Raw genomic sequence first — 13,293 nt, forward strand, 5'->3', positions numbered from 1 at the left:
ACACCTTCGTCGCCGTTCACCATATCATGATCGGGTACATGCTGATGTTCAAGCTGCTGCCCCCAACACCATGAAGGTGACCGTCTTCGACGACGAGGGCGTGGAGGTGGTCACCAAGTGCAAGGTGCACGTCAATGCCTCCACCGCGACATCTTGAGCTGCTGTTAAGACCTGGGTTTCGTTTAGAACTTATCTTGCTATGCTGGTTTAAAACTTGTTCTGCATTGTTAAGACTTATATTTGTTTCTAAGATTGTTGTGTTGCTACTAGTTTACTTGTTAGTAGTTCATGTGTTGCTACTAGTTAACTTGTTAGTAGTTCATGTGTGCCTTTAATAACCTCACCACATCGAGGATGAGGTTACCACACTACTGTCCTGGATGTAACCAAACAACATGCACTTGTGTAAGCACATACAATGCGAGCAAACAAATGCGGTGCGTAGAGATGTCCCTATGATGGAAGGAGATGACATGGAGGCAACCAATCAACATGTATGTGTTGTTTTTTTGCGTATATATGCTCAAAGAGGCCCAACTGGGACAAGTATGCAAATGGGCAAAAAACTATGCAGGCAACCAAACACGCTCTTAGTACTTCTCTTCGTTTTTCCTCCTCTTTCGGTTTTCACTCGTTTTCTTTGGTTTTCGGTTTCTTTCATAAAGTTTCTTCGTTTCTTTCACAGTTTTACAGGTTTTCTTTCTTTCTTTTTCTTAGTTCCTTTCTCGGTTTTCACTTGTTATTAATCCTTTTCCTTAGTTTTCTTCCGTTTACTATTTCTTTTTTGTTTCTTCCTCTGTTCTAACTGTTTTCATTGGTTTTCTTCTATACATTTTTCAAGTTTTTTGTTTATTGTTTGGTTTTCATTTGTTTCTCTTTGTTTCTTCGTCAGTTTTTTCATCGGTTACTTCTTTGTTCAACAGATGTTTATTTTTTCAGTACACAATGTCCATTTTTAGTGTACACACAAAATGTTATGTTGAATTGCGTTGATTTTTTTAAATACATGATGCATATTTTTTTCTTAACTGCATGTGTTTGTACAGTTTTTTGAATACGGTCAACATTTGTATAAATACATGTTGAACATTCTATTATGGTAATAAACATTTTTGTCACACGCAACGTACATTTTTTATACATCTGACCATTTTTACGTGTTCAATATTTTTAAAATACATGAATAATTATGTGTATACATGATATACCTATTTTCGATGCACTTTAAACATTTTTTAAATGCTTGATTAAAATACTTTATTAACATCTAGAAAATACATGCAACTTGTTTTTCCATACACATTATATATTCTTTTGTATACATTTTAACATTGTTTTGTACACTTTTAACCTTTTTGTTTTGAAATACTGAGTAATTTTTATTTAAATGCTTGATTTATTTTAAAACAAATACATGATCAACTTTTTTCATACATATTGTATATGGTATACTTTTTTATATTTTTTTATACACACGAAATATACTTTCTATAGAAACTTCCCATTTTCAAATGTTTGATTAACATATTTCCAATATTTTGAACTGTTTTATATGCAATATTAGAATGTGTAAGAAAAATAAAAAGACAAAAATGTAGGAAAACGAAAGAAAATAAATGCTCAAGGCAATATTGTCCGTGGTCGATCGGCTCATTATGGCTCTGCTTGACACGAGGGTGCACTCTGCTGCTATAGGCGAGACATAGTCAGTCCACTAAACTTGTTCGCGCCTGAGCAACACCTGCGCATAACGTCACCCGTCCTCTAAAATAATTAGTTTAGGATACCCTTGCAAAGGTCACTTTCCACCTTCTCGATAACAAGTGGTACACTGCTTATGCAATTATGCACCATTTATTGCAGCCTAAAAGTATATATATATATATATATATATATATATATATATATATATATATATATATATATATATATATATATATAAGTTTTATCTCTTAAACCATGCACCCAAATTCTAAACCGTTCTTATCATTTTATTTCTCGCATCGAGATCATCGAAACCAGATATTATATTAATATGCTTCGATGAACTTCTTTTTCAAGAAAACCGGAAATAACAGATACGGAAAAACAGGGAAAAGATGAAGTCAGAAGAAAAAAAACATAATCCAAAAAATGAAAACCAGAAAACTGGTAATAAAAAATGAACAAGAGAAGGAAGAAAAAAAAGGTGATCGAAAGCATTTTTTTTCACTCTTTTCGGAAAAGCATATTTGTGCTTATCGCGAAAGCAAGTCTATACATTCATGAGAAGCAGCTATGTGCTTGTACTTATCACGAAAGCATATATTTTCCCTTTAGAGAAGCACAACTGTGCTTTTTCACATAAATAAATATATGCTTCCAGAATAAACAAATACACGCGTTTCATAAAATAGCAGTTTTTTCCTCGCGGGTGGAAGCAATTTTTGGCTTCCACGAAAATTACATATGAACTTCTTGTGAAAATACAGATTTTTCCCACATAAAAGCATGTCTATCCTTTCACGAGAAGCAAATATGCGCTTTTTGTTAAAGCACACACATTTTTTATTTTTTTTATAACCACACATTTTTTTTGAGAAGAACAGTTGTGCTTCGCGAAAACAAATCTCTAAAAGCTAAGAAAAAACAGGTGAAAACAGAATAGCCCCCACAAAAGTCATCTAAATCCCGAAAACACATCCAGAAAAATAAAAAAAATATTTAATCAAGAGAAAGCGTCCAACACACGATATGTAACAACAACTGGGCGCATCACTTTTTTTTTAGGGGTACTGGGCGCATCACTTGACGCACTCCCATGTTACGAAAGTGTTTCTTGTGGGCCGTAAGGATTAACTCTTAGTTAATTACTCTCTGCATGAGGCCGAAATTTGCAAAGGTTGGATGTTGCCTATGCGGGGTAGCCTGGTTTCGGCTGGTTTTCCGATTTTTCTGGTTCTGGTTCTCTGCTCATGTTTCCATATAGTATTTTTTTTCCTGGTTTTGTTGTGTTTTTTCTCTTTTCCATTTATGTTTATTTCCACTTCCTATTCTATTTATTGTCTATTTCTTTTCATTTGTTCTAGTCTTCTTTATTGCCTGTATGTTTCTTTCCTTTTTCTTTTTTCTTTATATGCATATTTTCTAGTTTTGGACTTCAAAATACACGATTTTTAAATGTGCTGATATTTTTCCCAAAATATACCATTTTAATAAAAATATGTGAACACTTTATATAAATTATATGAGCATTGTAAAAAAAATATTTAGGACTCCGATAAGTGTCACATGTGTTGCACGAACACATAACAACTCTGAATGTTTTTTATGAGAAGTTTATTGTGGCGAGGATGACAACTTTAGTTGTTAAGCATGAAAACTTCCTGTTCGGATGTTTTTTTTTCTTTTTCTTTTCTTTTTGGATGGCAGCTTTAGCTATAAGAAACGTCAACACAGAACTGCTTTGTGCCACACATGACACTTATCATTTGGAAACATTTAAAAAATATGAAATATTTTTTTATTAAATGCGTGGTCACATTTAAAAGGTACATGAACACTTTTAATGGTTGATCACTTTTTTAGTTATTAGATTTTTAAATAATGGTAAAATGTTTAGTACACAATAAATATTTTTAGTTACATTATGGAATATTTTTTAAGTACGCGATTTAAAACTTTTAGTGCACATTGTTTTTTACTTACATTATGATTTTTTTTTGAAAATTCAGTGAGTAGCCTTTTAATACACAAACAATTAAATATGTAAATAAAACCATCATAGCAGCAACCTTACACCAGGCTAGCAATTGGACACCACACATGCGTTAGTTTTATTTTTTATTTTTTAGAAGACACACACTGGCTCGTGGCGTGCTAGCGAATCGTGGGAGTCAGTTGCGGAGACAGGGGGTGCCCGGCAGGGCCCTGCCCCCCCCCCCCCCCCCACCCCCCCGAGCATTAGTGATTTAAGGCTAGAATGAATAGTAATAGTTATTTTTTGTGTGCTAAAATGGTGTTTTTTGATGGATTGGTCCTCCCTAACAAGATTAAACTATACTTGGCCTTCCTTATCCTAATTTTCTGGCTCCGCCATTGGTGGGAGTAAACCGATAACGATCATGGTTCATGGACCATCTAATTCTCTAAATGTCATCGGCTTTTGTACCAGGCAAACAAAGATGCTGGGACGTGACAGCAACAATATTTGCGGAGTGAGTGAACATTACTACTACGATTGGAAAGGTCATCTGCTAACTAGATACGATTACGTTGCTGCCAAAGAGGTCAACCAAACATTGGCCGCAAACAACAAAACCTCACCAAAATCTTGTTTATACCAAACAAAACCTTCCAAACTCAACAGCCACTACCATACCTGGCGAGATTTGTTCTGCCCAAACCCACCAGAACCCGATGTAGCATTGCCCGTTCCACAGCCCAACCCGGCAACAAAGAAGCCCAAAAACGTCAGCTTCCGGGGCGGGTCCCACGCGCGAAGTTTTTCGGGAAAGTTCCCGCCTCAATCAATCAGCCCCCCCTCTCTTCCCGCGGCTCGCAGACGTGTTCGCTCGCGACCCTTCCAAGCCCCCGAGGGGCAAAACCGTAATTCCTCCACTCGCCAAACCGACCTACGAGCACATCCCCCCGGCGTATATATCCACGTCCTCCGACCTTATCTACAACCCACGCCCCCCCCCCCCCCTCCGCCATGATCTGAAAATTTTACGAATCTTTCTTTATTTCTCCCGGCGCGATCCGAAAATTCCCCGCGCTCCCAAACCGAACCGCCGGTTTAAATTTTTCTCCGGGCCCGATCGGATCTAGCCGCCTCCGTCCCCGCCCTGTCCACGGCCCGCACAGCGCGCGCCATTCCATTCCCCACCGCACGGATCCGACTCCCCTCATCCTCCTCGCCGGCGTCGAGCGATGGCGGTGCACGGGCGGCCCACGAAGCGGGCGCGGCGCGGGCGGGTGCTGGCGGAGCCCGGCCTCCTCGACCTGAGGGCCTTCCCCGGCCGGAAGGAGCGGGCGGGCCCCGCGTCGTTCCGCGCCGGCGTGCGCGGGTTCCTGTCCCGGCACGCGGCGCCGGCGGCGGAGTGGGAGCAGGGGGCCGTGCTGGGCGACGCCGGCGCGGTGTGGCAGGTAGGCTTCCGCGTGGGCGGCGAGGAGGGCGAGGCCTCAGTCGTGGTCATGGACGTGGTCGAGGAGGACGTGCCCAGGGCCAGGCGCGTCCACTGTGACCACTGTACCGTTGCTGGTAAGTGTCTCAGTTGTTCCGGCTTGCTTGGGTAGTCGTCTGGGAATTTCTGGTTTTGTTTGTAGGTGTTTGGGTTGGCTTTGGGTTTCTCTGGGGCTGGTAAAGAGTATGCGTGTTCATAAATTTGTGTTGTTAGTTTGGGATGCTGTAAAATATGTGTAAAGGCATGGTCACATGAATTAGATTTGTCTACCTCGACAGAGCAAAGGCTTTTGACAAAGAAAAGCCCGACAGAAAAAAAGAGAGTGAAAAAAAGAAAAAAATGAGAAAAAAAGAAAGAGAGAGCGAAAAGAAAGAAAGTGAGACAAAAGAGATAAAAATAGAGGGAACAGAGGATATAAAATGAACAGCCTGTTCCTAAAATCCTCACTCTTTCAAGTTACCAGTTAATTCATTATGAATTGATCTCCTAAATGTTTGCTAGGGAACTTAAAGCCACATCTGTTGAATTACAACTTGAAACCAAATTGATATCATTAATTTGTTCAACTCTGATAGGCTGGAGCAGGCACCCTGTTTGTGGGAAGAAGTATCACTTCATAATTCGGAATGAGAAAATGCCCAGCTGCAAAACCTGCTGGCGTTGTGGCCTGATGGTTCAATTGTTTGAGACAAGGTTGGTTCTATCACCAAATGTTTAGTATTTGCAATCTAATAAAGCAAGAATATCGCTCCAAACAAATGTGAAAATATCATTGGAAAAAGGGTTGCAACACTGCTCCTTCTGATGACAAATAAAATTACACAATGAACTGCAATGATGTATTCAGATATGACAATTATTTAATCAATGATCAGGTGCCCGGCGTGCACTCATGGTTCTGGGTTATCCCATGATGAATCTGAAGATTGGGATTATCTTCAGATTGACGATCCGCGGCATTTGCTGCATGGCATGGTTCATGAAAATGGGTTTGGCCACCTTGTACGAATTAATGGTCATGAAGGTGGCTCCAGCCTCTTGACAGGATACCAACTAATGGACTTTTGGGATCGTCTTTGCACATACCTAAGAGTTAGGTATAAAACACAAATTTACTTGAACATTTATGTAGAATTGGAACGCCTACCTTTTTGTATTTTTTTTGGGAAAATGATACTAACATAATAGTATATACATGATTAATTTCAGAAAGGTTTCAGTGTTGGATGTCTCGAAGAAGTTTGAAGTTGACTATCGGGTTCTAAATGCTGTTGCCACTGGCTGTTCTTGGTATGGGCAGTGGGGATTCAAACTAGGAAGTGGGAGCTTTGGAATTACATCTGAAACCTACTGCAAAGCCATTGAAAACCTTTCATCAGTGTCACTCTCTCACTTCTTTCCACACTCCCGATATCCTCGAAACCAACTGCAGGATACCATTGCTTTCTATCAATCCCTCTCAAAACGCCCTCTTGTCACATTCCGTGATCTGTTTCTCTATGTCTTGGGCCTTGCTGCTAGCAAAAATGTACATACCCACCCCGTGACAATGCACAAAAGGGAGCTAGCACATGATGCCGATTTGAAAGATGGGAACTGGGCTGATGAGAAAATAAAGCAAGCCATGGATGTTGCGCTGAAAGTTCTCCGTGCTGCAGATAGGTGGGTGGCTGTGCGAACCTTAAAGGCAGCTACAGCTCATCCAATTGGTTCACCACAGCTGGTTGATTACTGCATCAAGACCATTGTTGGTACAAGAACCTATGATGGGATGATTGTTGTAGTTCGATGCAACAGTGAGACAAACACAATAGAGTACAGGTTGGTGACTCAGATATTGGTTGTGACTTGCATAACTAGCGTAGTTCTTGTTTTATGATCAAAAGGCTAACTATCCTTTTTCTAATTGCAGGCTCACAAATGAAATCTTGCCACCAAAGAATGTTAGCATGCCAACTCGTGAACACCTTCGCCGTGACATCAAGTTCCTCTATGACGCTCTCCTCTTCCGTCATACAATGCAACCTTATAAGCCAGAACAAATTCACGAACATGCCAAGAGACATGCAACGATCCTTTTGGACTGTAAACAATTCATCAAGCATTATGACCTGGAAGAGGATTTCTTACCTCAAAACAATTCTGTGTTGCACATCTGGTGCCAAGTGGAGCTATTGGATCAGGCTGGTGATCCACCCAGCCTCCCAGCAGAACTTTTAACACTTCCGCAAACAGCTACTGTTGGTGATCTGAAGATGGAGGCTACGAGAACATTCCGAAGCATCTACTTGATGCTACAAAGCTTTGTAGCAAACCAGCTTCTTGATTGTTCAACTGCAGATGACACAACTCAAGTCAAGCTCTTATTTGGAGAAAAAGGGAGTGTCAGCATCCAAGGCAAGTGTGTTGGAGGCGAGCGCAGGGTTGCCATTTATCGGATGGAGAGGGGTGTGGACAAATGGACAGTTGATTGTTCATGTGGAGCAAAGGATGATGATGGTGAGAGGATGCTATCTTGTGACTCATGCCATGTGTGGCAGCACACTAGGTGTATTGGAATTAGTGATTTTGATCAGGTGCCAAAGAGATATGTATGTGCATCTTGTAAATTAGTCCACAAGTCTAAGATGTATAGTAGTTTCCCTAACAAAAGATGTAAGACTGGCTCTTTTAGTCATGCCAGTGGTGGGTCGTGGAGGCCCCACATCAGTTAACATGTACATATTGACAACAATGAGCTAATATGATCAATGCAAGTTTTGCATGACTACTAGTATATGCTCCCTAAAATATATTTGATGGCTGGTTTGTATCTGAGGTTTATCATTCATGACCCATGAGGAAACTTACCAGCATTAAGTTTTGGTTTATATCCCAGCAGTCTTTTAGCATGGATTCAGCACATCTTTGAAATTAGAAGCACAACAGTAATTCCAAATGGCACTGAAATAAAGTGGAGACTGTTTTAAAACCTGAGATGAATTCTCTCTTCAGTTCATAAAGAGAAAACGGGAAACAGCATGAATGAGTATCTAGCTGTTATACAATACTGAAGATCTAGAACGTTTTTTATGTTTTCTTGATGAAAATAAGAAATACCTCAGATGAACCTCTACGATGATCCCAAATGCAATATGGACAAAGCAGGATGAATGAATATTTAGCATCACACAATACTGCAGTTGCATGTTCAGCCCAGACCCCTGTTTCAAAACAAGAGAAAATAAAATCTCATCAGTATGTCAATGTTGTGCAACACTATAAAGTTGACCACACTGTGTTAGTTCAGTGGCTTGACATTGATACATTGATCAACAAGACACAGAAAATAGTGAAAGAGCATGCTGCGACCAAATTCCAAGTTGCAGCAACACTTACTGAACTACAACTACTATAGTATAACAGGTAACAAAATAATAGGGAGGATACTGGGGACAATTCCTAAATTTACAAGTTAAGAGTCATGAAATATGTGCTTATAACGGCGAAATACAGTAATAGTCAGTGCATGCTTCTGCTAAGCTCCACTTATTACAGTTCTAGGCATAACCTAAATGAGATATGATGAGCGTGCATAGCGTCAGTCCAAAGGGAAGCCTCCTCGACTATAGCAATACTGAAAAAACCGATCAGCACAACAGTGAAAAGAGATCGACCTCTACACATTGTGGTCCCAGTCCAGGTATTGATGGCTTGATGCTGATACATATCACATTAATAAAAACAAGAAATTACGCAAAGATTCCATGGTTCATTTGACATCAAAACAGAGATAAGAGTACCATATATGAGTTGAAAACCATTTTTTTCATACATGGAAATAAAAAAGGCACTTACTAGCAAATATCAAGTGAAGAAACAATATCATTTATACTTGCAAGAAGTATAATGGAAGAGTAGCAAACTGAAGACAAGCTCAGGACACTAAATCCTAGAAACCAAAACTCTGACCCTTCCAAATTAATTGAAGTTCTAGGTTGTCTAAATGGAACTTCTTTAAGTTTGACCAAGTCTATAGAAAAATACGCTTTCATCTACAATACCAATATAACCAAATATATATAATACGAAAATACATTTTGCAAAAAATCTAATGGAACTAATTTAGTGTTGTAGGTCTTGATATATTTTTCTAGACTTGGTCAAATCTGAATAAGGACAAGCTAGAATTTCAATTAATTTGAAATGGAGAGAGTAGTTAATAATAGACAAACTGAAGCATACTAAATGAAGACAAGCTCTTGGACGCTACACCTTAGAAAAGAAATATTTTGGAATAGACAAATTGATAGGTTCTACTCCTTCCGTTCCTAAATATATGACGTTTTGGTAGTTCAAATTGAACTACCAAAACGTCATATATTTAGAAACAGAGGGAGTAACATCTAAGGGAACGGTGGTTGGAAAGATGATTGCAAATTGCACATGAAAGAACAGGGGTACATGTTGTTAACAGAAAATAGCCAAACAAATATATTGCAATTTATGAGGTTACAGAGTACAAACTTAACATGAAAATGACAGTCTTCAAAACAGTCAATGAAAATTCATCAGTACTGAACATAATTAACAGAAGTTATTTTGAGGGCATATAAGAACATTCATGAAACAAATGACACGAAGATACATATAGCTGCAATCTCAAACAAAAATCCAAGCACACTTGTCTGTACAAAACTAACAAACTCGTGATGCTTCCAGCTAATATGTTCAGAAGAACAGGATCATGAGAAAAAAAAAAGATATATGATTTAACTGGTTTTAAAACGTGAAGTCGTAAAGCTCTTGTTTGTGACTTTGTGTCCATTGATAAATAGGAATCGGAGTAGTCAGAAAGATTGTGAATGTTGACATGTTGTGGAAATTAAAAGAAAAGAGAGATGACCGGGAACAGTAGGGATAACAGACAGTCACTGTTGTCACTGTCCTAGTGAAGAACTGTATGCTATCTACCTTCTTGGTTTACCCCCTAGTGCTTCAATTCATATGCAAATACACAACCGATCAGTAAAAGACAAGCAAAATATTTCTTTTCGAACGGACACTGCTCAACTCCGACAGGAGGTTAGTACCTCCCATTCCCAAACTAAATAAGGCATGTGACACAATTTCATCCAATGAACTGTTAAACAGGTTTTGCAAGAAGCGGTCGTGTTTTCAACAATAAAAACAGAAAACTAAAACATCCGCGGCGGAAGTTTCATTTCTCAATATATGTGCACCAATACAGTAGTGATTAATAAAAGTACAGATAGACTCCTGAGGTATTTGGGCCAGATGCTGCACCAGTGTTATAGAATGATCAAGGTATAGCACCGCAAGGTTTTATCTAATCTAATTTTCTACTCTTCCCTCTGTTTCAAACCTACACTTGTTAACCTAGCGGCAACTGTGGAGTTTTGCAGTATGCTGGTTTTACTTACATGAACAAATTTTATGTTGGGAGCAGGGAATATCCCTGTTGTATGTGTCAGAAAAAATTAAAGCAACTCAAATGGAAAAGAAGCATATGGCCGATTCTAGAACTAAGTTGATGCTCCAAGTGGTGTTCTACGCATGTGAGCTTAACATATACTCAGTTCATCTATCTTGTGGATTTTGATCTCAACAATTCATTTAAATCAAACACATTATGCAGTTCCCAAACAAAATGAACTCTGAGTCCAAAAGCAAAGATCAGAGCCAGATTGTTGAATTAGAAACATACACATGAGAATGTCATCGCACCATGAACTCTGTTGGGCAACAAAGAGAACTCCAGAGAACCTAATTCCAAAACAATAAAAATTAACAATTTATATGTAGCTAAACCTATATGGACTGACATAGGGTAGACTGAATACACAATTCTGCCAGTGGTGAGACAATAAAATGGTACTTCAATGGCAATAATTTCCAGAACTTGAACCACAGCAATGAAAACACAATAGCTTCAGAATTTCAGATCAAGAGCTAAACTCATTAACGAAATAGGAAGAATAAGCATAGAGAATCATATAGACAACACATCTAATAATCATAAAGCAAGGTAACAATCCTAAGAGACATACACTGTTCGGGGGAAAGAGAACACTGAAGCAGTCAGGGAAGAATATTTTTTAGCATAATACAGCTAGCTGATCACAAGGAAGACGTAATCGAACATGAGAATATAAAGCTACACACATCTCCGTGGCATCATTTACTCAAACAGGGAACACAACTCTAGGTTTTTGCGGAATCGAACTGTTCCACAACTAAGTACATGCAAATTCCTGCGTTCCGGATAGGGCTTGAACTGCTGGCTAATCTTACCATGACTATAGCCCTATCATAACACAAGCACCAACCTCCCGAGCACAATCGACAAACACAAATGCCCTAAATACCTATAATCACCAATAGGAACACAAAATCATGATTAATAGGCTACTTAAGCCTCACCGCAATTAATTTAGGGGAGCAGCACTATACCACCCTGTTACGAACGACAATTCCTCTGTAATATCTTGCATAGAACACAACACACATCAACAGAGTAAACCTAAAGCTTACGCATTCCTTGGGGACGGCCAACTCGCGGAGAGGGGAACAACCGAAAAGGAACCGAGAATCGCAGACGACGCCTGAAAACCTAACCCGAGGAGCAAGTCCTCCACGGGAAAGAATAGGAGGTCAGCACACCGCAACGAGCAAGCCGCGCGCGAGATAATCCGCGCGTGGCTTGATGGGGAAGGGAGGGGGAGCGCAAACCTTGGGTCTGCCGGCTCGTCGATCGTTCATGGCGGAGGTGTGGAGAGAGGAAACAGGGAGGGGGATTTGAAGTTTCTTCCTCGTTTGGTTTGGTTTGGTTTGGTTTGGTTTGCTAGCGTCTCTCGTCTGGGGAATACGGTCTTGCCGTGAAGGGCGAACTGAGGTCTGAGCATATTCTACCGTCGGCGTTGCGTTCCTGACCCAAAGTCGGACTAACTCAGAATACTTCGGTGGTACTTTCTCTGTATTTTACATTTGAGTTGTCTTATTAAGTTGTACAAATAATCAACACGTGCCACAGATATCAAATATAGTAAAAAAAAATTCAAAAAAACATAGTCGAAAAATTAAAATTTCGATGTATTTTTTTAACACAGTATAGATGCAAAACGTCCATGTACACGCATATATACCCATCCTTATGAACGCATCCACGCACATCCCATGAATACCTCCAAGATACCGAGCCAGCATATCATCTTGAAATTTAACAAGTCATCATAGACATCGTCGATCGAAACGTCTTCTCTCACTAAATGAGCATTGCCGAAAATCTTGATTTATAAATAAATAAATACGAGCATCAGGATTTAAACCATGGTAGGCTAAAGATATCATGGCCCCTCTAACCATCTAGCCCGTTGGTTCGCAAATTTCGGGCATATTGATGTTGCCACGTATCATGATTGCTATAGTCATCAAAATCATTAATTAAAAAGGTACTCCTTTGAAGGAGTGGACCTCCTCATGTTGCGACAAATGACACATTATATATAGGTCACTAGTTGCAATCTATGAGTTTTTTTAATCTGTATTTTTAAAATGTTTTATTTTTTAAATCGTGCGTTCAAATATCGAACTGTTTTCACTGTTGGGTTTTCGCGCCTAGATCTTCAAAACAAGATCAAATGTTGATAAGTTTTGACGATTTTTTCGCACGAAAAAATCAGACAGAAAAACAATGCCTCTCGTGAAAGAAAAAAAATAAAAAACATTTTTTTTCATTTCCTAGAGGCATGATCGTGCCTCTCGCGAAAGCAAAATCATGTCTTTCACGAAAAAATGCGTTTTTTTCCAAGAGCCACGACCGCTTTCGTTTCCGAGAGGCACGGCTGTACCTCTCGCGAAGGCAAAATCACGCCTTTCGCGGAAGCAAACCCGCGTCTCTCGCGAAAAAACAAACAAAAAGCGCGTTTCTTCCATTTTCAGAGAGGCATGACCGTGCCTCTCATGAAAATAAAATCGTGCCTATTGCGGAAACAAAACCGTGTCTCTCGCAAACAAAGACAGAAAACACATTTTTTTCGTTTCCTAGAGTTATGACTGTGCCTCTCGCGAAAGCAAAATCATGCCTCTCGCAGAAGCAAAATCGTGCCTCTCGCAAAAGCAAAGTTGT

General features: G+C 39.5%; 2 protein-coding genes across 4 annotated transcripts; one reads left to right on the forward strand and one right to left on the reverse strand.

Moving 5' to 3' along the window:
* The first annotated feature begins 4,690 nt into the window (after window positions 1–4,690).
* LOC123447852 (PHD finger protein At1g33420-like) lies at window positions 4,691–7,938 on the forward strand. The gene is made up of 5 exons (XM_045124552.1): window positions 4,691–5,242; window positions 5,741–5,858; window positions 6,041–6,262; window positions 6,375–6,986; window positions 7,078–7,938. Exons 1-5 carry the CDS (start codon window positions 4,912–4,914, stop codon window positions 7,877–7,879), a joined length of 2,085 nt encoding a protein of 694 aa, XP_044980487.1. The 5' UTR covers window positions 4,691–4,911; the 3' UTR covers window positions 7,880–7,938.
* Window positions 7,939–8,015: 77 nt separating this feature from the next.
* Window positions 8,016–12,197, reverse strand: LOC123447853. Of its 3 annotated transcripts, XM_045124553.1 has the most exons (5): window positions 11,898–12,195; window positions 11,700–11,778; window positions 10,873–10,931; window positions 8,265–8,368; window positions 8,016–8,108 (listed from the first exon to the last, which is right to left on the reverse strand). In XM_045124553.1, exons 1-5 carry the CDS (start codon window positions 11,925–11,927, stop codon window positions 8,051–8,053), a joined length of 330 nt encoding a protein of 109 aa, XP_044980488.1. In that variant the 5' UTR covers window positions 11,928–12,195; the 3' UTR covers window positions 8,016–8,050. The 3 variants fall into 3 exon arrangements, 1 of the variants encoding a protein (XP_044980488.1); XR_006631554.1 differs by having other exon boundaries at window positions 8,822–11,778; window positions 11,898–12,197; XR_006631555.1 differs by lacking the exon at window positions 10,873–10,931 and having other exon boundaries at window positions 11,898–12,187.
* Window positions 12,198–13,293: the final 1,096 nt, after the last annotated feature.

Source organism: Hordeum vulgare, chromosome 4H (genome assembly GCF_904849725.1).
Source record: "Hordeum vulgare subsp. vulgare chromosome 4H, MorexV3_pseudomolecules_assembly, whole genome shotgun sequence".
Lineage (NCBI taxonomy): Eukaryota > Viridiplantae > Streptophyta > Magnoliopsida > Poales > Poaceae > Hordeum > Hordeum vulgare.

What these genes read in the sequence shown, in the direction of transcription:
- LOC123447853 (XM_045124553.1), bottom strand. Translation starts at nt 11,927, where the DNA reads ATGAACGATCGACGAGCCGGCAGACCCAAG. An exon ending in TGGCCGTCCCCAAGGAATGC is followed by an intron (nt 10,932 to 11,699) that starts GTAAGCTTTAGG and finishes TTTTGGAATTAG; the next exon opens with GTTCTCTGGAGTTCTCTTTG. An exon ending in GTGCGATGACATTCTCATGT is followed by an intron (nt 8,369 to 10,872) that starts GTATGTTTCTAA and finishes GTTTTGAAACAG; the next exon opens with GGGTCTGGGCTGAACATGCA.
- LOC123447852 (XM_045124552.1), top strand. Translation starts at nt 4,912, where the DNA reads ATGGCGGTGCACGGGCGGCCCACGAAGCGGGCGCGGCGCGGGCGGGTG. An exon ending in TGCACATACCTAAGAGTTAG is followed by an intron (nt 6,263 to 6,374) that starts GTATAAAACACA and finishes GATTAATTTCAG; the next exon opens with AAAGGTTTCAGTGTTGGATG. An exon ending in ACAAACACAATAGAGTACAG is followed by an intron (nt 6,987 to 7,077) that starts GTTGGTGACTCA and finishes TTCTAATTGCAG; the next exon opens with GCTCACAAATGAAATCTTGC.